Genomic DNA, 22,701 nt, shown 5'->3' with positions numbered 1-22,701 from the left:
CCTCGGCAGAAGCACTTGAAGTGTGCACAAGGAGGACAAGTTAGTTTCCCCATATACTGAGGTTACAAGCAGTTACTAGATGGGGGAGTTTTAATTTTGGGGCAACTAAGCAAGCTTAAACACTAAGATCCGTACCTTAATCTTAATAATGAACCCTGGTATTGAAAAGACAGTAAAGCAGAGGGAAAACTTTAAACAGAGCAGAGCTACCTTAGCACAAGAGGATATATATTGAGTACCCATTCGTGTTGTATGCAGCATCCCTGCAAATTATTTTAGTGTTTTTTTTGGTCTGGCATTACAGTAACAACTAAACTTGTTTTTTAATTTTATTTATAAACAATGACAGGTTAGAAAACAATCCAAAAACTCTTTAGGAATCAAGTGAATAAATGCAGCTGTTTGTACATACAGCGAGATGTGTTGAACCGCGCTCATTTTTTTCGGCTTGAAAATGTGTGTTTAGATTGTAGGGACAATTTAAATACCTGTGATTTATAGCCTTGTAACTATAGAGATCGCCCCTCAAAGCATTCATACTTAACTGGTTAAAAATAGTCTATTTTGAACAGGTGAACAGAGGTGTTTAGAATGTGGCTAGAGAGGGAATAGTTTAGTAAAGTATCCATGCACTATCATGAAGGGCAGAAAACGGAATGTTTTTTTAAAGAGTGCCACTGCTTTAACTTTTGATGAGAAATAGACTTCAGTCTTTTCATGCGTTGCGTACGGCTGCATAGTTCTGTGCTTTTGACATGCATGCAGTGTCTGTGCAGGATTACCCAAGTAAATGTCATTGTAAACGTCTAGGCAGAGCATTACCATCTCGATGGCCTAAATGAATCCATATAATTGGAACAGGTGGGCAACGACCCCATAATTTACAAAGATTGTGGAAAATGCATTTTGGTTTGCCATTTATTGAGAGGGAAATTTTAGGCCACAATCCAAGCCAATTTCTGTATAGTCTTAGCAGGGGTCAGTTAATTAGCCATTGTTTGCGTTTAGCTGAGAGAAAGGGGACTGGTTATTTCAGTCCTACTAATAAAGCCTCTATTTGCTGCATTTAGGAATCTCCAATCAATTTTTTACCCATTCTGAATCCTTATAAGCTTGATGATTACATGGAAGCCTCCTGTAGGTTCTTTATGATCCAGGTGTCTTCACTGTACAAATAGTAACTCTGTTACAAGTCTCCTGTTTTTAATCAGAGACGTACATATCGGACAGTCTGATCTCTGCACATTCCTCCATGTAATGCTTACCTATTTCTAGTACAATCTTAGTGGAGTGTTTACTGTTGGACCTGTTTGAGTGGTACAAGCTACAAACGAAAAGTGCTAAAATACTGTGCCTTCAACACCTAGGCCCCATACACCGTTTGAGGCAGTGAAAATTTAGTTTAAGGCATAAGGTGACAAATGCTGTTGAAGTTCATGTAATACGAATGCTTCAGACTGGTCCTGGTTGCTACATGTAGGCAAGCTACATGTCTGCAGAGTGCCCACCCAACTCATAAACCACATGGTTATTTGTCATTGTCTGCACACCACGATAATCGTGATTGCCTGACACCCACTCTGTTTGGAAATACATGGCTCATGCAAAGAAACCTGAAGTCAAGCAGATGCAAGAAAATCCGAACTTTCAATAAAGTGATTTGGTACACCTGGTTGGGGTACCAACCCATTTCCTGGGCCATTGAAGAGGCAATGTTATGCCCTTTATTGTGGGTAGATGCTTATTCCTTATGAGACCTGAAGTCCTATAATAGCTGACCAACACTACAAATATCTTTTTTTTTTTTTTTTTACTGTTTCTTATTTACTGTAATACATCTTCGGTGTAACCTGTCATCACCACATGGCCTTGGTTGGAACTTTCCCCACCCTCCAGAAGGTACTGAAGTTGGCAGCTTCCCAAGCCTGAATATAGATGATGGCAATGTGCAGGGTCCACTCAAGAACAAACCTCATTCTAGCAATTCCACTAATCCGGAAACTTCTTTTCCTTTCCTCGATTAACACTGACCTGTGTGCTCTGTACTAAACTTCAATATTAGGAGAACTACTCATGGGCATGTTGTACTACCACAGGCAAACATGAGGGGATGAGGATCATATGGGTTTCCCAGACACAGGCTACAGTTACTCTGTACAGAGCCACACATTGAGTCACCCTCATTCTGGCTGTCAACGCTGGGTGGTCTAGCTCTAAATCATAACCATTACCCGGGCTATCTTTTTTTTTTTTTTTTAACTGTAATTTCATATATGTTGTATAAGTCTGATTCAGGATCTCAAGCTTAGTTTTTTTTTTTACAAGGCTTCCAAAGAGATATGGAGTAGCTTGATTAAAATAATGCCTCTGAGTGACATCACCTAACAATTAAAACCAAAGAATACTTTATAAAACTAAGGAAGGAGGCTTGGATAAAAAAAACAATATCTTATCCCATTCAAACCAAGCTCCAGTTGCAAGGACTCAATCTGGGTGCGCCATCTTACACCCAAGATAAGCCTTTCAGAGTTGAAGTGTTTCTTTAGCGGTGGTAAAAGTCTGGATTTCAATAGCGTTGAAGGCAAAAACTGCAATTGTAGCTATGCAGATTCTTAATGGACTTGTTACATCCCTCTTACCATAAGCTTTGAACATTTGGAGTATGCCCAACACAATAAATGTTTTTGCTGACAGTTTTCAAATGTAACCCATGATAGATTATTAAATGCTATAATAGCAAAATAGGGTTAATAACTTAACGATTTAAAGACTAGTATCCGGTGGCGGTGACTGTTGGACATATTTTTTTCAACTTTATTTTTATTTTATTACATCGTAAAGTGAGTGAACAGGCATACAGTATTGGCATAGCATGGTTCTTATCTGTCATGTAACAGAAAATTAATGGTATTACGCAGAGGTAACAGCAGTGTTAAAATCAAGCGAGCCAGGATTGGGCCACAGGGTGTGGCTCTGCAAGTCGATCAGCATTGGCCTACTGATTGTGTGAACAACATGACTGTATTTTGCCTAATTACATTTGCACTAAACTGGGTAGTAAACTGGGTGTGAGTAGGGGTCGTTGGTTAAGAACCCTGGTCATAGTGGATCACTGCTGGGTGAATGGGCTAGAATAGCAATAATGGAATTATAATCGTAGGAAGGGGGATCATCTAGCTGGTGGGCTTCGCGCTGCCAGGACAGTGGGTCTTGGGGACTAGTGGATCACCTACGCTGATGTGAATCAAGTGTTCTCAATATGGCTTTTAATAGTTACGTCTGCTAGTGTTGTTGAGTGTCATGTCAGTATATTGTGTGTTCGGGGTCATGGTGGCAAAGTATCATCTTGAATGTGCTGCTGAAAGTGTGCAAGGATCACCGCTCAATGGGTAGAAATTGGTCGGCGGCATAGACCTTGTATCTCTTCACTGCGGAGCGACATTTCTTCTGCTGCCCCCCAATTACTCACTGCCTCCTTCCAGACCGCTACGGACGGCAGGGTGTTTGCTCGCCATTTTAGAGTCTTTGTGAGGAGTTCCAGTGTAGGAAACTGAGTGCGTTCTTTTTTTGCGCTTGTAAACGTCTAGGGCACAAGCCTGCCAGGTATCTAGGTCCGGTAGTTCTGTCACTTCCCTCAAGATAAAACACAATTACAAGAGCAACCCAGAATGTTCACATGAACCTGGGTAGAATAATCTCATAACACATACTCACGTGAAACTCACTCTAAATCGATTTTGTATGTTGTAGCAGAAAAATATCTTGCTACTGACTTAACCACCCCACAATTTCTGCTTAATGACGGAAAATCATCTTTCATAGACATATCAAATTGGCCCACTAAAACCAGTACCCCAACACATGTAACAACACAAGTTTATTAATATAAAAAACATTACCATGACATAATTGATCCTTTATGTAATCAAACTGTAAAGTAGAATAGTGCGAAAGTGCACCCCGAGTGAACAAGAGACACCACATCAAAAGGCAATAAAAGGATTGCTTGTATTTCTATAGTCTTTGGTGTAAAAGACAGCCTCTTATTGGATTTTAGAATACATTTGTCAATGCAGTAATTTATCATTCACAACAAGGGGGTCGGCCTAATTAGACTGTCAATTATGTTTCGACCCTATCAAAGAGTACTTGGATCTCATCAGGACAACAATGATCTGGGGAATGGTAGTTGTTACAATATGGACAATTCAAAGACCTCATCTTGGTCAAAAGTAATAGTATTCATTTCCAGCCCAAGACTGTGCTCTAGCACTTTAGTATGTAGCCTGTGCTGACTGGCAGCGTTTCCCACAATGAGGAATGCAGCGCACACAAATTCTCCCAATCGTCATGATTTGTTGCAGAGCCCCAGGGTGTAAGGGATAGACCATGGAATTGGCCCAGTTAATCTGAAGACTAGAAACCATTGCAAATTCTGCTAAGGTAATATGCAGCGGGGCAGTAGTCACCTGGGTGTCTTTGAGATATATTAACAAGTCTTCCGCCTAAAGGAATACCGCATGGACTCTGTCAAACAGTGGAATTCCCCAGTACAGCCCCTCCTTCAGGAGCCGGATGGCCACTGGTTCCATCACTAGGGCAAACAGCAGGGGAGATAGCGGGAAGCCCTGCCATGTGCCCCGCCGGACTGGGATCGAATCTGAAACCAAAGGACCCAGGTGGACCTGTGAAGAAGTACAGCTGTACAGAAGACTGGTATATGCTAGGAGGTGTTTTCCGACGCTGATACAGGCCAGTACCTGGAAAAGGAGATCCCAAGAAAGCATATCAAATGCCTTATCCACATCCAATATGAGCGCCGCAGTGTTAAGGGTATGAGCCGAGGTCCTGGACGTGGAACAAACAGCATATATTCTCCTAAGTATTCTCCCCCGGGACAAAGCCATTCTAGTCACAATGGACCAGTGTTGGGACAACCTGTGAGAATCAGTCTGCCAAAATTTTGCCCCGAATTATGTAATTCACTCCTAAGATAGCAATAATAATAAATAAATAATAAAAATAAGAATTCAGTAACGTTGGGCTTAGGGAGTGGGACCAAGAGGGACTCGTGAAGCGAGCCGGATAGGAACCCCAGGTAGTGTGCCTCCTTGTACACAACAGTGAGTCACGGTCGGTGGGGTGTGGCAACCTAGAAGGTGGAGTAGTAATCGAGTGGAGACTAGGAGTCTTGTTATGTGCCAAATCTTTAATGGCCTGCGGACCTCCTGGACTGTAATCGGGACATCTAGTTCTTCCCTGATGTCCGCCAGGATGCTCAGAAGGTCATTTTGTGTTAGGAAGGCGGTTGTTGTGGGAACTGCCACCGGGGCATCGTAAAGTTCGGCATGATATCGAGCAAGCTCCCGAAGTATGTGTCCTGTCCACAGAGAGTTGCGCCAGTTCGGGAGCGGATCTTTGTAATCTGAGGAGTGGTCAATTCCTGGCAAGACAGCCAAGCGGCCGTGTGGGCAGCAAAGTTAAAACTCTGTTGATGCTAGGGCCTCCTTCCCTTGAATACATTGGGTGGTAATGTCTGCGTGTGTGTCAGGATGTCCATCCAGGGTGGCTAGATGTGATTCAGCCGCACGTATTTCTCGATCTAGTGTCCTGCGGTTCCTTACTATATCCTTAATGGATATTCCCTGTGTTGCGACCTACATGCATCCCTCTCTGTGGCTCGGCACCCCACTGAATTGTGGTTCTCTGCAAAGTATTGCTGTATGTGAGTGCCTTGTGCGTCCCTGGGTCGTCCAGCGAGTCGCGTTGGAGACACCATAAAGGAACCAGCGGTCACAGGGGTAGCCAGCACAGATCCACTGTCTGTGCTGCATGGTCTGCAACAATTCTCTCCAGGTAGTCTGAGTGTCTCACGGTATGGAGGAGGGAATGAGATCATAGAAAATGGTCTAGCCAGATATGTAGTTGATGAGGGGGAGAATAAAAGGAATATAATCTGTGTGAGCTGAAGCGTGCACGCCACAAGTCTGTGAGAGACCAGTGGCCAGCCCATGCATGAAGAAGTGTCGCTTGTCACCATAGCAGTGTGTGAGGTAGCGGGGGTTGCAACCAATCTAATGCTATGTCGAGAACGCTATTGTAATCACCCACGAGGGGCCAAGGAAGATGAGTCTTGTGGGCTTTACATTCAAACAGTTTCACCCAGTGAAGGTGTTTATCAGTATTGGGGGCATAGATACAGCCGATTTACCGTTCAGCCTACCCTCTAATAAGATATATGGGCCCTCTCTGTCCACAATAACCAGTTTCTTGAAAGGGCAGTCTGGATCTCATCCAGATCAGGATGCTGGTGCAAAGGCTGTATATGTGCTGTCACCAGTGGAGGCGTACTCTGTGCAGTTTGGTGGCACTAATGTGTGTGTCTTGTAGGAGTGTAATATTAGTGTTCTGGCGACACATATACAAGTAGACCATATATCTCTTTCTTGCTGTGTGTATGCACGGTACGCTAAGGGTTAGAAATCTCCTCCGCTTTTGACCCCCAAAGCTAGACTGGCAAAGGCGGTCAGCTTCAGGGGTACCAACTTGCGATTTCCTCAGGCCTGGGGGCCGACTCCAGCCCAAAGGCTCCTGCTCCAGCAAGAGGGCCAGTGTCGAGCAGGTCGCAGGGAGGCCCAGTGCCCTCTTGGAGTGGGCAGAAGGGGCATCAGCTGTTCATGGTCTAAGGCAGCGGCAGCAGCTTGTCCCTGCTAGATGTGATGCGCTTTCCTCAGGAGTCAGTAGGGCGGTGGGAGTCAGTCACTGGTTGTAAGGAAATGCCTCCTTGGCATGGTTACCCCCTGACTTTTTGCCTTTCCTGATGCTAAGTTTTGATTTGAAAGTGTGCTGAGGCCTGCTAACCAGGCCCCAGCACCAGTGTTCTTTCCCTAACCTGTACTTTTGTTTTCACAATTGGCACACCCTGGCATCCAGGTAAGTCCCTTGTAACTGGTACCCATGGTACCAAGGGCCCTGATGCCAGGGAAGGTCTCTAAGGGCTGCAGCATATCTTATGCCACCCTGGGGACCCCTCACTCAGCACAGACACACTGCTTGCCAGCTTGTGTGTGCTGGTGAGGACAAAACGAGTAAGTCGACATGGCACTCCCCACAGGGTGCCATGCCAACCTCACACTGCCTATGCAGTATAGATAAGTCACCCCTCTAGCAGGCCTTACAGCCCTAAGGCAGGGTGCACTATACCATTGGTGAGGGCACCAGTGCATGAGCACTGTGCCCCTACAGTGTCTAAGCAAAACTTTAGACATTGTAAGTGCAGGGTAGCCATAAGAGTATATGGTCTGGGAGTCTGTCAAACACGAACTCCACAGCACCATAATGGCTACACTGGAAACTGGGAAGTTTGGTATCAAACTTCTCAGCACAATAAATGCACACTGATGCCAGTGTACATTTTATTGTAATATACACCCCAGAGGGCACCTTAGAGGTGCCCCCTGAAACCTTAACCAACTACCTGTGTAGGCTGACTGGTTTTAGCAGCCTGCCACACTCGAGACATGTTGCTGGCCACATGGGGAGAGTGCCTTTGTCACTCTGTGGCTAGTAATAAAGCCTGCACTGGATGGAGATGCTTATCACCTCCCCGTTGCAGGACTGTAACACCTGGCGGTGAGCCTCAGAGGCTCACCCCCTTTGTTACAGCACCACATGGCATTCCAGCTAGTGGAGTTGCCCGCCCCCTCCGGCCACGGCCCCACTTTTGGCGGCAAGGCCGGAGGAGATAATGAGAAAAACAAGGTGGAGTCACTGACCAGTCAGGACAGCCCCTAAGGCAACCTGAGCTGAAGTGACTCTGACTTTTAGGAATCCTCCATCTTGCAGATGGAGGATCCCCCCAATAGGGATAGGAATGTGACCCCCTCCCCTTGGGAGGAGACACAAGGAGGGTGTAGCCACCCTCAGGGCTAGTAGCCATTGGCTACTAACCCCCCAGACCTAAACACACCCCTAAATTTAGTATTTAGGGGCTCCCCTGAACCTAGGAACTCAGATTCCTGCAACCTAAGAAGAAGAGGACTGCTAAGCTGAAAAACCCTGCAGAGAAGACGGAGACACCAACTGCTTTGGCCCCAGCTCTACCGGCCTGTCTCCCTCCCTTCTAAAGACACTGCTCCAGCGACGCTTTCCCCAGGACCAGCGACCTCTGAATCCTCAGAGGACTGCCCTGCTCTAGAAGGACCAAGAAACTCCAGAGAACAGCGGCCCTGTTCACCCAAGACTGCAACTTTGTTTCCAAAGGAGCAACTTTAAAGCAACTGCGTTTCCCGCCGGAAGCGTAAGACTTGCTACTCTGCACCCGACGCCCCCGGCTCGACTTGTGGAGAAACAACACTTCAGGCAGGACTCCCCGGCGACTACGAGACCGTGAGTAGCCAGAGTTGCCCCCCCCGGAGCCCCCACAGCGACGCCTGCAGAGGGAATCCCGAGGCTCCCCCTGACCGCGACTGCCTGTTCTCAGATCCCGACGCCTGGAAAAGACTCTGCACCCGCAGCCCCCAGGACCTGAAGGATCCGAACTCCAGTGCAGGAGTGACCCCCAGGAGGCCCTCTCCCTTGCCCAGGTGGTGGCTACCCCGAGGAGCCCCCCCCCCTTGCCAGCCTGCATCGCTGAAGAGACCCCTTGGTCTCCCATTGATTTCAACGACAAACCCGACGCGTGTTTGCACACTGCACCCGGCCGCCCCCGTGCTGCTGAGGGTGTACTTTCTGTGCTAACTTGTGTCCCCCCCGTTGCCCTACAAAACCCCCCTGGTCTGCCCTCCGAAGACGCAGGTACTTACCTGCTGGCAGACTGGAACCGGGGCACCCCCTTCTCCATTGAAGCCTATGCGTTTTGGGCACCACTTTGAACTCTGCACCTGACCGGCCCTGAGCTGCTGGTGTGGTAACTTTGGGGTTGCTCTGAACCCCCAACGGTGGGCTACCTTGGACCCAAACTTGAACCCCGTAGGTGGTTTACTTACCTGCAAGAACTAACAAACTCTTACTCCCCCTAGGAACTGTGAAAATTGCACTGTCTAGTTTTAAAATAGCTATATGTGATTTATTTGAAAAGTATATATGCTATTGTGATTATTCAAAGTTCTAAAGTACTTACCTGCAATACCTTTCATTTAAAGTATTACATGTAAAATTTGAACCTGTGGTTCTTAAAATAAACTAAGAAAATAGATTTTTCTATACAAAAACCTATTGGCCTGGAATTGTCTTTGAGTGTGTGTTCCTCATTTATTGCCTGTGTGTGTACAACAAATGCTTAACACTACTCCTTTGATAAGCCTACTGCTCGACCACACTACCACAAAATAGAGCATTAGTATTATCTCTTTTTGCCACTATCTTACCTCTAAGGGGAACCCTTGGACTCTGTGCATATTATTCCTTACTTTGAAATAGTGCATACAGTGCCAACTTCCTACACTGGTGCTACCACCCGCATATAAATATAAGATCTGTAGACACCGAAGCTGAGCTTTGGTTCTACACGTCCTCTATTGTTGCTGTCATAGCCATGCCCCCGAAGACTGTTGGACATGGGCCACCCATTGTCATAGTGTTATTTCTTTCATTAACCATTACAATATTGGTACTCTAATAGCTACCCAAAGCATTCAACTGACTGCATTCTACCACAGTAAGATAAGTTGTACTTAAATTAGTGCTGATTAAATCTATTTAGGTGGATAAGGGATTAAAAGATTTTACAAATTTGGCAAAATCTGCTATATAAAACCAACATGGGAGGAGGACACAACCATATTTTAAGCTATTGGGAGCAGGAATTCTGGATTTAATTCAAAGCTAGTCCCAATCATAATACGTAGACAAGTGGGGGAGTAGTTCAAGGGGTTGGTCCTGATCACCTTCTTATTCAGGACGTATTATTACTACGTTTCCATTAATCTGGTATTTCATGATGAACAATTTTGTAAGTGAATAAAAGTAGTGAGACACATTGGAGCAAAAATACAAGGCTAATTTTAGAACTACTACTGAGACTAGTATGTCCTTGGTGCAGGAGCTGGTTCTCCTTTTTTTAAAATATTTTTTTTGATATACAAATTTTCTTTAAGTTTTCAAGAGGCCAACAATACAGCAAGGCGGTACTTGACAGCAACAGTACAGCATGATCAACTGAGCACAAAACAGATTTCCAAGCAATATAATATAATAATACCCCAGCAATTTATTTAGTCCTAGGAATAACCATGGGGTATTTGACCAAGTCATTTCCCCCATATTCGATTGTGTTTGTGGGGGCATCCCCGGGCTTTATAAACCGGTCTCTTTTGTTGTGCACACCAGTCCACCCCTCTTTTCCTGTAGGGGAGAGGGTGGGAGGAGTGGTAGCATTCCACTGCATTGCAGTATCATGTTTGGCAACCATCAGAGCAGTTCTCAAAAACGTTTGATCATCCCTCATACCCCCAAAATTATCCAAGTCCCCCCAGGAGAATCACCATCAGGGACAGTGGTACCTTCCACCCCAACACTCCTGTGAGTTCACCCACCACATCAGACCAAAACCTCTGAATCTGAGGACATAGCCAGATCATGTGGAAAAAATCAACTGGATCATTTCCACAACAGGGGCAGGTCGGGTCTGCGAGGATTCCCGCATGGTGCAATCTGGTCATAGAGAGAGAGCTGCCATATAGATAATATATCTGTATCATACACAAACGGGAGGAGATGTGATAGTCTTAGGCGCCCTCAAGGCACCCCTCCAGTTGTCATCCTCGAGAGGGCCCAACTAGTTCTCCCAGCAGGCTCTAAGATGGTGCAAGGTACCCGGGGCGTAGATAATCAGTGTTCAGTAAATTTGGGATACCTCTCTTGTCTAGCACCCCCATAAGGAGTTTGGCCTCAAGTGAACTGAACTCCGGAAGAGGGTCTGTGTGAAAAGTATGTCATTGAAGGGCATGTCTTAGTTGGTGGTATTTGTTGAATTGTGTATTCGCAAGCTCATAGGTAGGTGGGAGCTCCTGCAAGGATCACATGCGTGTCCCTGACCAAACATCGCCCAGGTGGGGTGGATCATTAGGATTCCATTTCTCAAGGCCTTGTAGTGTTGCCACTTCGCGTAACTATGTGCCATGCCAAAGAGATGTTTGTTGCATGAGTATATTGGCCCATCTGTTATGTCGTAGGGCGGCTCTCCAGGCCAGGAGAACTGTTTTAGTCACTGATGCGGTGTTTTGGCAAATTTTGGGAGCCATATAACATGACAAGTATTTGGGGGAAGGTCATCTGGGAAAGTTCCATTTGATAGGCCGGGTCTGACCAGTCGCCGTTGAACACTAGGAGATGGGAGGCCAAGTAGAAGCGATATAAATTGATCATTCCTAAGCACCATTCATATGGGGCACGCTAGCAGTGGTGGAGAGTAAGGCGAGGTCTGGACCTGTGCCACAGAAATGAAGTTGCAGTTCTGTCTAAGGCCCGGAACCATGAATGTGGTAGGAGAAGTGGAATATTTTGGGGATATATAGGAACCTCAGTAGGATCATCCTTTTATACAAAGCGATGCGGCCCATGTTGTTTAAAGGAACTGAGTGCCACCAAGTGAGGTCGTCATTAGCCCTCCATGTCAAGGACGTGAGGCTTAGGGACCAAGAGCCACCCAAATACCTAGGTTTTTAACGCTAATACAGCAGATGGGGATGATATTTTGCCAGCCAAAGCAGGGGCTAGGGGGTACTAGTACTGATTTTGGGGGGGGGGGTTCATTTAGAGGACAGAGGCCTTTTCAAAGCATTGGAAGATGCAGAGACATCGAGGGTCACTATTTGCAGGATCCTCTAAGTAAAGGACAACGTCATCGACATGTAAGGTGATGCGGTCATCGTGTCCATCCCTCCACCTCCAGCGTTGCAATTGAGCGTTGTGGTGGATAAGTTGTGCTAGTGGCTCAATTGCTAAAGCAAAAGTGATGGGGGATAGGGGTCAGCTATGTTAAGTACTGCGCTATATGGGGAAGGCGTGGGAGAGGGAACCATTAATCTGGACTCGTGCCGTTGGGTTATAGTAAAGGGCCTTGGCCAGTCTATAGAAGCGGGGACCAACCCCTGCCTGCCGCAACACCAACAGTAGATACCCCCAGTCCATCGTATCAAATGCCTTCTCAATGAAAAGCAAGGCTGTCAGGAGGCAGGAGATGACAGTGGGCCAGAGCCACATGTAGGTGTCGGATGCAATGCCTCATACAGACATAAAACCGCATTGGTCCAGGTGTATCAAGGTCTGGAGAATGCGTTCGAGGTTAGTGGCTTATTGTGTAGCAAAGAGCTTGACTTCCCCATTGATGAGAGATGTTGGGCCGAGGAGGCACAAGAAGTGAAGGGAGGCTGTGCCTTTGGAGTTACCACAATCGTGGCCATGTCTACCTCCGGTGGGAAGGCACCTCTCCGACCAACCTCGTGGTAAAGGGCTAATAGCTGGGGAGTCAAGACATCTGTGGCCATTGCGGACAAAACTGTAGCTGTCTCTGCAGCTGTGAAGGCTTCGTCTAGCTTCTGAACCTCAGCTTGGGGGAGAGGTATATCATGCAGGAAGCGGGCAGAGTGGCTCAAATCTACTTTGGGAGAGGCTGTGTATAGTCTTTGAGTGTAGTGGGCGAAGGCCTTAGCCACGCCCAGGAGTGCATGCAAAGTAGTACCTCGTTCATCTGTGATTCCAGGCACAATTCTGGACATCTGTTAATGGGAGGCCAAACAATACAGGAGTTTCCCGTTTTTATCACCCATCCATAGACTTTGGCTATTGTGGCACGCCATAGGTGTTTAGCGGCTTCAATGATCTGAAGACTCCTTCTTAATATTGATAATGGGATCTATCATTGGCTCAAAAACGAATAGTCTGCATCTAGACTAAAAGATGATGGTGGAATTCTAATCTCTCAGTATATGATATCACCTGACAATTTTATTCTTGAAAGTGCAGTTTTTAAGAACATCAACATTTAAGACCCTTACAACAGTATTTCATAAATTTCTTAGAGTTTCTTCAATGGCTTCTAGGTTAACCAGTGTCAAGCTTTGTTCTTTCTTCAAGATCTTTGTATTTTGAGATACTTTGGTTATAAAAGTATAATTTACCAACAACATGTTTTGGGGAAAAAAGAGCCTTATTGTCAATAAAGCTGATGCATTCAAAGTCGAAGAAAGGGGCACTCCTGATTGAAAATTCTGTTTTAAATTGCTTCCTTGAGGTAGCAGAATCTTGTGCAAGAGATCTCCGGTTACATTTATTTAAGTTAGAGGAATGCACACTGCATTGTCATTTTCAAACAAATTTAAGATGACCATCAGCTGGATTTATAAATAAATTTACGTGATACACCTGATTGCATGGTTGATATTTAAAACTATGAATGAGAATATTTCAGATGTAACTTTTTATGAAAGCTAATCTATATGACATTGGGACAGGTGGGAGAGGGGAATGTGGAAGTCTGCACTGAGGTCCTCTGTCCCATTTGCTCTTTCTTGTTGCAGGATTCTGGGATTTCGACGGGCCCCAATGGTGGTAGGGCGGTTTGTAAACCTGCAGAGTGAGATTAAACCTGTTGCCACAGATTCACTGATGAGCACCTTTCTGAAAGTGGGTAAGTTCTTCATCTAACAATCTCCAGAAAACACATCTCTTTTCAACTCTTTTGTGAACAAAAGAGGAGTCTAAATGATGCAACTTCGCAAATTTCAGGATTTCAGTTTAATTACTTTGTTTTTGCGCCCTGGGGAATGCAACCTTCTTTCTTTCTTTTTTTTTCTCCCCCAATGTTGAAAGTGTGACATTGTGTGCGTGTAGCCAGCTGTAAATAAGCTGTGCAGGGTAGCAATTTATTTAGCATTTGTCTGATGATTGGCAATCTCTTCAAAGGTCAAAGATGGATTGGATTTGGAAAATTAATTCTCCTTTATCACCTGGTGGTAATCCCACCAGAATGAACCCAGACTTTGAAAGAGCATTTGAGACCGCTGTTGCCTCATGTTACTATTGGCGACACTTCATTGAACTGCCAAAAAATGTATCAGCTTTGAGACTAAACTCTCCCGTTAGTTACTATCGCTGCAGGTAGAGGCCAAGGGAATTTAAGCAGAGCTCCCATCTCACCCCAGGAACTGACCCCATATTTGTGTGTGTAATAAAACTGAAAAGTCACTTGCATGGGAAGGTTAGTGACGTGGACACCTTCTCCACCCCCACCCATGATTGATTTTTCAGTGGAGTCAGATGAAAAGCTGCTCTGTCTAAGAATGTGGCAAGGATTAATCTGGAAGCACCATCTAAATTGCCTTTATTGAGGGCAATGCAGGCTAAGATTTTCCGTAGGTTGTATACCTTCAAACAAATTTGAAAACAAATGAGGGTAGCTTAAAGAACAATCCAAGATTGTCAGTGAGATAAGACATCCTTTTTAGTAATTTTGTCAAAGATGTGCATTCACTGTCCATGACATCGAGCCCAGTTAAAATGTGAGAATGTATTGGACGTTCTCATATAGGAGAGGTAAGATGTAGTTCTTTCATGAATTTATCTCATTGTTTTTAAACTATGACAAGGGAAGTTTGGGGCTGGTTACCTAACAGTGCAAACAATAGAGAAGAATTGACGCTCCTCCCATATAAATTATTAGTGAAGCCTCATGTGGAGTATTGTTTTCAATCCCTGAGAACACAGCCTCAGTTTAGGATGAAAGGTAGCGGAGTAACACAGTGACATCTTGCTACAGAAAAAGGACAGTTAATGTATGTATGTACCTTCCAGCGGGAATGAGGAGGGCAAACTCCGAATTCAAAGAGCATTAGATACAGGAGAGCTCAAGTATCATACATCTGGGGCAAGTACTGTCTATGATGCTAGATAGAGCAGACGGGCACAGAAAGGGCTGATTAGATGGCTGTCTAAAGTGTCTTTCCGGTTTTAAAAAAACAGGGAGCGGGACTCAAGATAAATAAAAGTAAAGACAGTGATTAGAACAAGGACACATTATTCAGCAATATGCGCCGTAGGAGGAACACATCCATATCAACACTACTAGCGAGTGCTGTTGTGTTGTTCAACAGAGCTCAGTAAAGGTTATGTAGTGAATGAATGAAGGTGCATTAGGGCCCAAAGCCCTACACACAGTTGGGGTTTACTGCTTCTGGCATGCCTTTATAGACTGTCATTTGTGTTGTTCTTTAGTTTTAGCACAAATGTCTGTCGTGATGCACAAGTTTGCATCATTAATGTTGTACCTAGGATGATACCATCCTGTATTGGTATGTGGTGAAATGTAGAATAGTGGGAAGGTTGTAGACAATAAACTGGGAGGCAGCAGCAGAATCCAAGAATGCTCTATCACATTTTTGTCTAGTTTGAATTTACAATAAACTACTCCTTCATTTGTATCCGAGTACATGACTTTACAAGGTCCTATACATACGTGCATTAAAAGACTGACTTCATCTTGGGTTAAGGGCTGGGATACTCAAATGCAGTTGTGAGGCTCAAAGTCCTCAGCTTTAACACTGCTCTGCAGTACCATAATTTCCTTCTTCACACCTGATAATGGTACATCATTCAGGCTATTCATATTGCTCAAGATTATTCTTGTTCTTTCGTGATTTTGTTTCCTCTCCTAAATGATCATTTGGAATTTGTTTCCTTCGGTGCTCTTAACACCATTCTTTGCTCTCTTTTCCTCAAGATTTTGCTAATGCGATTCAGTCTTTAAAAGACTGTTTGGATGACACAATCATGTTCATGTTTCCTGTAAAAAGTCTTGATTATCCCCACTGTGCTGCCCAATGATGACATTTCCTTGAGGGGTAGTAGATTGTCATTTCTAGGGATACCATGTCAATGGGCATCTAGGGCATGGGAATCATCTTAGAGGTTGCACTTACATATGTTCTTGAAGTTCTTTCTGGCATTATTGCAGTTTGATTGGATAATTGTGGGATAGTTCTTCATTCCTTTTTCTTTTTGGCTTTGAAGGGACTGAATTATCCGTTCACTTTTTTTCAAAGATAGCTGACAACATCAGAAAGAGCCATCTGGATTGTTTCCTCACCACCTTTTTTTCCTTCTAATGCCCCCTTCCCCATCTCCATTAATTATTTCTCACAACTCCACTAGCACCTCAGTTGGACCATGTGAACCCCTCCCTAATGTCTGATGTTATTTCAGTGCCATAAATGGGCACTTCTGTCCTCCCTCCTCTTTCCCAATCACTTGGTGTATGCTGGCGTATATCTGGCAGTATTTAGTTCTCGTATTGCTACTGCATTCCTGGCTTAAAACTTTGTAATTTTCCTAAGGACCGAGGAAAGCTTGTCTCTGATCTTTCTTTTGTTTCTAGTCTCTGGTCCAGAGACTGTTGTTTATTGGAGTTGAGGTTAGATGTAGTTTTTGGAGGAAAACCTGACCTCTTCAGGTTCTTTATTTTTATATGTTAGTGCATATTCATGAAGACTGTAGTGTCCACTAAATCTCATTAGTTTACAGAGCAGCCCAAGATGAGACTGAAGAGACACCCCAGAAAGCAAAAGCTGACTCCGAAGCTGATTTAGGGCATGAGATCTCAGAAGACCTGGAGATTCATCAATTCTCAGATGTGCCTGATCTCTTCTAGCAGTCCTTTTTGTGTCATTAATTAAAGAAACCTGCATCGTGTCTATTACACCCCAGTATGCCTTCCAAATTTGGGCTGCAAAGCGATGATTGCTGTACTACACGTGTTGTGCAGGAGGTGGGGCTCCTTCACTTTTCTTTATTCTACCCTTGTGGATACAAATGTTGGTGTAGCGTTCCAGCAGCCCTGCATTCTATCATAGCAGAAGAGGTATAACTGGACCTGGTCATTTGTCTACTTGGTTATGTTAAGGATATTGCCGGCCCTAATAGAGGCACTCTCTTGCTTCCCTCTGACTCCAGCTGGCTCTTATGCACACTTAATAATAGAGAGTAACCACACGTCTGCCATTATCTTTGAATTGAATTGAATGTAGGCAGAGGCATCCAGATGATCACAAGACGATCACAAGAGCTCGCTGACTATAATCTGGGTTGTGCAGATCATCAGTGCATTGCACATAAATAATATTTATCTGACTGCCCTATTACAAATATTTTGTGTGTGTGTATGTGTATATATATATATATATATATATATATATATATATATATATATATACGTTTTGTACACAATTTTACTTATAAAATGTAGCTTTGGGTCTTAAAAATTGTTGTTATGATGGTTCAGAGCATCAAAATAGAACAAAGAGGCAGTGTATTGGTCTGTATTTTTTATGTTTTGATGCTGAAAGCTTGACATCTTCCATTTACCAGCATTATTTGACCATGAAGTAGGATGTTTGGAAAAAGGTAGAGCCAGACAACATAGTATAAAAACATGACCTTTGGGAAAGGCAAAGACTGTGAGATGTGTGTTTGGATGCGTACACATATAGGAGGTGGAGACCTCTAGTTTCTGAACACGTGAACCTGAGTTCTGTTGAACTGTGTTTTTCTGTTTCTTCTCAGGGAATAACACCTGTTTCTACGGAAAATGTTACTACTGCCGGGAAGCAGAGCCAGCCTGTGCTAACTTGGATGTTATGGAAGGATCAGTTACTCTCTGGCTTCCTGATGTGTGGCCCTTGCAGAACCATCACCATCCCTGGGGCCGTACCTACAGAGAAGGCAAGCTAGCCAGGTACTGGTGCAGCCAGCCCACTGGTGACATAATTGGGAGTGGGTGTTGTTACTGGGCAGTACCAAAATAAATATACACCCTTTCCCTCACAGCATGCTTGTGCATTCAAGGCTTACCCTGGGAGGTGGGAGTAAGTTTCAAAATCCTAAATGATGACACAGTCACACTTCATTCATTCAGTTCTACTTTATTCAGTCAAAGACCATAAAAGCACACTAAAAACAAATACACATTTCAAATAAAACTTATTAACAAGAATCAATTCACAGTAATACAAGATATTACAGATATCCAATTTTACCCATACCCCTTCCTAATTATAATAGCACTCCTGATATAACTAAACACAAAAACACACAATTCCAAAGAAGTTAAATTTTATAAATACCTCACACCTTCATTATATGATTTTAAAATCCTTATTTAAAGGGACCGACCATAAAAATTGAGTTCTTCAGGAACTATATAACCTACAGTAAAGCATAAAATGAACAGTTGTTTGGGATGAGACACCATCACATGGGCAAGATGACAAAGATTTAAACCAAGTACCAATAGTTGGATAGGCAACTAGATAACTAACTCTATTTATGTTTAATCTAGTCAAATAAAACCTAGATTCCAAATTATCTATCCAGTATAAATACGGTTCTAAAGCTGGAGTAGCAATTATAGGAAAAAGATACATAACAGAATTCATATCCAGTGCCTTTCCAATTTTTTTTTCTTCTCTGTTAGAAAGGTAGTTCCATATTACCAGACCTTTAGTTTGTGGCCCAATAGATTTCGGACTGTCAAACAGAGATGTCATCCCCAAAGCATAAAAAGATCGTTTCACATAGGCTATCCAGAGAATTCTACCCACTTTATGCAACTTTAGACAGTCGATCAAAATGTCCCTTGAGAGAACTGCCTCTAAAGTATTCCAAATATAGACCCATTACAGTAGCGGGACAAGACCACGCTCTAAATGGGTAACAAAACTGGCAGTACTCTGAGGAACAGCTAAAGGTTTATTAAAAAACCCATTCTCAACTTCTGTAGCTTCCCTGGGTCTGCATACCCCTGTGCACCATCACCATATACTCCCGACAACCTTTTACTGTTCTATAATGCAACCATATGCTTAATAGGCTTATGACCAAGTCGTTTGGCAAACCTTAAAATTATGTCACAAGCAGCTTTCATCTTCTGCGCTCTTGGGGAAACCAGCCTTGCCCAGGAACCATTTGCTTCAATCAAAAGACCTAAGTAATTAAATAAGCCTACTTTTGTAAATACAAGGTTCCTATTACTAAACTGCAATGACCTAGTGTTCCTTGGCCCACGCATCATACAGAAGGATTTATTTTGACTAACCTTCAGGCTGAGTTCAGGCATAAAAGAATTAAAACCATTTAAAAGTCTCTGCAGGCCGTTTGCAGTTAAGGCTAAAAGAACCACATCATCCGCGTAGAGTAATACAGGTATACCGTGGTTTCCGACACATGGACCATCAGGGTGTAGGTAAATGACTTTCCAGGGCATTTATATAAAACACAAACAAGAAAGGGGCCAGTATGCAGCCTTGCTTTACCGCTCTAGTAATCTCAATGGGTAATCTCAATGGGCTTAGTGCAATTCCCATGTTGCGTAAAGCAAACCCTAGTGGTTGTCTCTTTGTGAAGGAGTCTTACTAGATTAATGAGAGAAGGTTCAACTCCCGCCTCAGCCATTAATTCCCACAATTTCCTCCTATCAATCATGTCGAAAGCACAGGAGAGGTCCATAGAAGCCATATGGACAGCACTTCCCCTGCCTTGGACATACTTACCTAAGATTAGATGCAAGTTAAGAGCTTGTTCAACTGTCCCAAGGCCTTGCCTGAAGCTATATTGAGCTTGTGAAATGAAACAATTTGCCTCAGCCCAGACCTCTAATTGGTCTAAAATCACCCGTCCCAAAATGTGTCAAAAGTCAAGATTGGGCGATAACAAGCAGAGGAGCTCCTACTTCCCTTTTTAAAAACTGAAACTATTATGGACTCATGCCATGAATTAATTTGTTCTGTCCTAACATCGGCTCTAAGAACATTTGTTATTAATGTGGGTCAGATATCAACATTTTGCTTAAACAAATTAATAGGCACCCCATCGGGTTCAGGGGCCTTCCCACTGGCCGAATATAATATTGCTTTGGATACTGATGCTAAGTTTATACAATATGTAATCCATTGATCATCACTAGGTAAATGATCCTCACAGTCATCACTTTCCTGACTCCTTTCTACAGTGGATGGGTTAAAAGCTATTAAAAAATGATCCATCCAGTCCTGCTCAGGGATGTGAAAGTCTACATCAACAACGATTAAGCCACAAAAAAATGATGGTTCATCGTCTCCCACAATAGTTTGTTATCCTCTCTTTAGGCATCCTTTTCCAGGTCCTCCCATGCCTTCAGCCTAAGATCTTGTTTTCTACATTCAACAACACCTTTACACTTCCTCAGTGCCTCCCTAACTTCTTCCATATGCTGTGGTTTCTTTTTAATGGCTTTTTTCAGGGCTTTCAGGGTAGTGGTGCATTCCACACTAAACCACGAGTGTGATGAGCCAACTTTCAAAAACCTTTTTTTCAATTAACATTGTGGACACTGTTTCACAAATAATGGTAAAACTCTCTGTTAGTAGCCTTTGGTTCGGCATTACCTGACAGACATTACTCTATATCTTTTGAGACCAAATGAAAAAAGTACACAAAAAACATACTAGGATCTACAGTTGTCCATTTCACACGGACTCCTTTATTAGCTCTATAGTGCACCGTAGGTGTGGGAATTGAGGGGATAAACCAACAGAAAAATCCACACTAATCAGATTATGTTCACTAAATGTAATAGGGTAGACCACATACACATCCAACTTCCGGATTAGGTCTTGAGACATCAATACAAATTCAATTACATTACCTCTTCCTCTACCCAATAAAGTAGGCCAGCAACCTTAGCCCTTAACCTCAAAGTTGGAATCTGATGAAAAGTAAAGGTCATGAGAGAGGATAATCTGATTTAAGGATTCACCATAAGGTGTGTGCACAAGATGACTAAGATCAACCCCAAAAACATTTGAGAACCCACAGACCTGTGACCCGTTATGGGAACATTTCCTAATAATAAAATCACCAGCCCAAATTACTGACCAATGACGGTTCCTATGATTCACAAAGTCTGTCAAAAGCTCCCCTCGTTCATAGACAATATTCACAGAATGTGGCCCAAAAAATAAAATAAAGGCCTCTTGGATTCTGGGCAGGGGAAGGAAGGAACTTTCCAGAACCAGATGTGGCGGTAGACTAGAAGTTTCCCCCAATTATAAATATTGGACCTCCTGAGCCACTAATCAGTACACTCCTGGCCCTGTGGACATTACAGGGAGAGCTGCCTTGCTTCACAGAGCAGTACCTTGCTGCTTGAGACTTACTTTCTTCCCCAGAAGACTGCCGTGCTGCTTGAGGGCCTGCCTTGTTCCCCAGAGTTCTGTCCTGTTCTCCAAGAAGGAAGGCTGGACCTGCTTCCTTCATCCCAGACTATAGAGAGTGACTCCAGGGGTCATTTGACTGACTTCCTGTTCTGAGCTACATGGACACAACAAGCACAAGAGGCCTCGCTGCAACTGCCCAGCTGACCTGCGACAACTGGCCCTTCCTGGACACTCAGCTGAACTTGCCTGGACTTGTAAACGGACATGCCTGAGCCATACTGGCCTTGGCTGGACGAAGTTCTTGATTCCCCCCCCCCCCCCCCCAGGGTGCCTTCCCAAGTCCTGGACCCTTGGCTGGCATCAGTTGAGCTCCTTATGCAAAATCATCAATTTTTGTACTCTACATGCTGGACTTTGAGAGGGTAACTTTTTCAGCAGGACTAACTTGGTCCCTGCATCCTGCCCGCACTTTGTGGTTGGCCTGAACTTTGTCCCGGTCTTGTGCGGCCAGGTGCCCACAGTTAGCATTTTATGCTTCTTGGCACTATTTTTCTTAAACCTTTAAAATTGCACATCTCTGGTTCCACTGATTGGATTTAATTTGTTTTGGTGTCACTTTCATTATTACGTTTTTGTCTATTTTTCTGACTTGGTGTGGGATATCTCTAGTGTTGTGTTTTTGCTTTATTACTTTTTTTGTGCTGCCTAAATACTTTAAGTTAAGCCTGACTGCTTTTGTGCCAAGCTATCAGAGGGTAAGCACAGGTTAATTTAGTGGTTTTCGTGGTCTTTTTAAAAAAGACAGCCAGCCCCCCCCCCCCCCACACAATCAAAAGCCCACTTTCTTACACCCTTGTACAGTAATATGTTGCAATTCAGAAAACATGGGTATTTTTGGATTGTTATTCAGCGGGCTGAAGCCTAAAATTCCTCTGAAATCTAAGGGAACTTTTCGGTCTTATTTTATGCAGAGTACCTCTTTAATCCCAAGATGGCAGGATGTTACAAATGTTCTGTGTCTGCCTATTTGTTACATTTTCTCAGTTTCACCTAAAACGTCAATCGCATCTTTCGAAGTATTGGTTTCTGGATCTAAAACAAAGTTGTCCTAAAATCATATTTCCTGTGCCTAATTCTTAGGTCCACCTGACAGGCTCCAGAGTGGATTCTCCAGGCACAGTTAAAGGGAACATTGTTTGCAGCTGCAGTTGGTCTAAAAATTCAGCTGTGGTGCAAGAAATGGGCTTGCTACCCAAGGGTCCTACTTGGGTACAAAGTTTAGCGGCCTTTATCTGGTGCCTTGATTTTTTGTTTCTTTTGTTTTATAAACTCTGTTTTTATTCAGTTTAGGAAACATATCCAACAAAAACAATGCAGTGCAGTGCATATCAATGCAAGACATTACAGAATCTATTTTATCACATTACTATAGAACGGAGCAAGCATACCATCTGAAACAAGAATCTGTGGCACCTACTGCAGGGGGAATTACCCTCCACTTTCCCACCCAAGGAGG

The 22,701-nt window shown here is 43.8% G+C and overlaps 1 protein-coding gene across 2 annotated transcripts in view; it reads left to right on the top strand.

The window, feature by feature from the left end:
• Positions 1–22,701, top strand: part of FAM20B (FAM20B glycosaminoglycan xylosylkinase) — a 139,165-nt gene that overhangs the window by 20,718 nt on the left and 95,746 nt on the right. For both annotated transcript variants that reach the window (XM_069231542.1, XM_069231541.1), the window contains 2 exons: positions 13,521–13,630; positions 17,557–17,728. In XM_069231542.1, the coding sequence (XP_069087643.1) occupies positions 13,521–13,630; positions 17,557–17,728 (282 nt within the window). The remainder of the gene's footprint in view (positions 1–13,520; positions 13,631–17,556; positions 17,729–22,701) is intronic.

Source organism: Pleurodeles waltl, chromosome 4_2 (genome assembly GCF_031143425.1).
Source record: "Pleurodeles waltl isolate 20211129_DDA chromosome 4_2, aPleWal1.hap1.20221129, whole genome shotgun sequence".
Classification (NCBI taxonomy): Eukaryota; Metazoa; Chordata; class Amphibia; order Caudata; family Salamandridae; genus Pleurodeles; species Pleurodeles waltl.
This window is presented reverse-complemented; position numbering and strand designations above follow the sequence as displayed.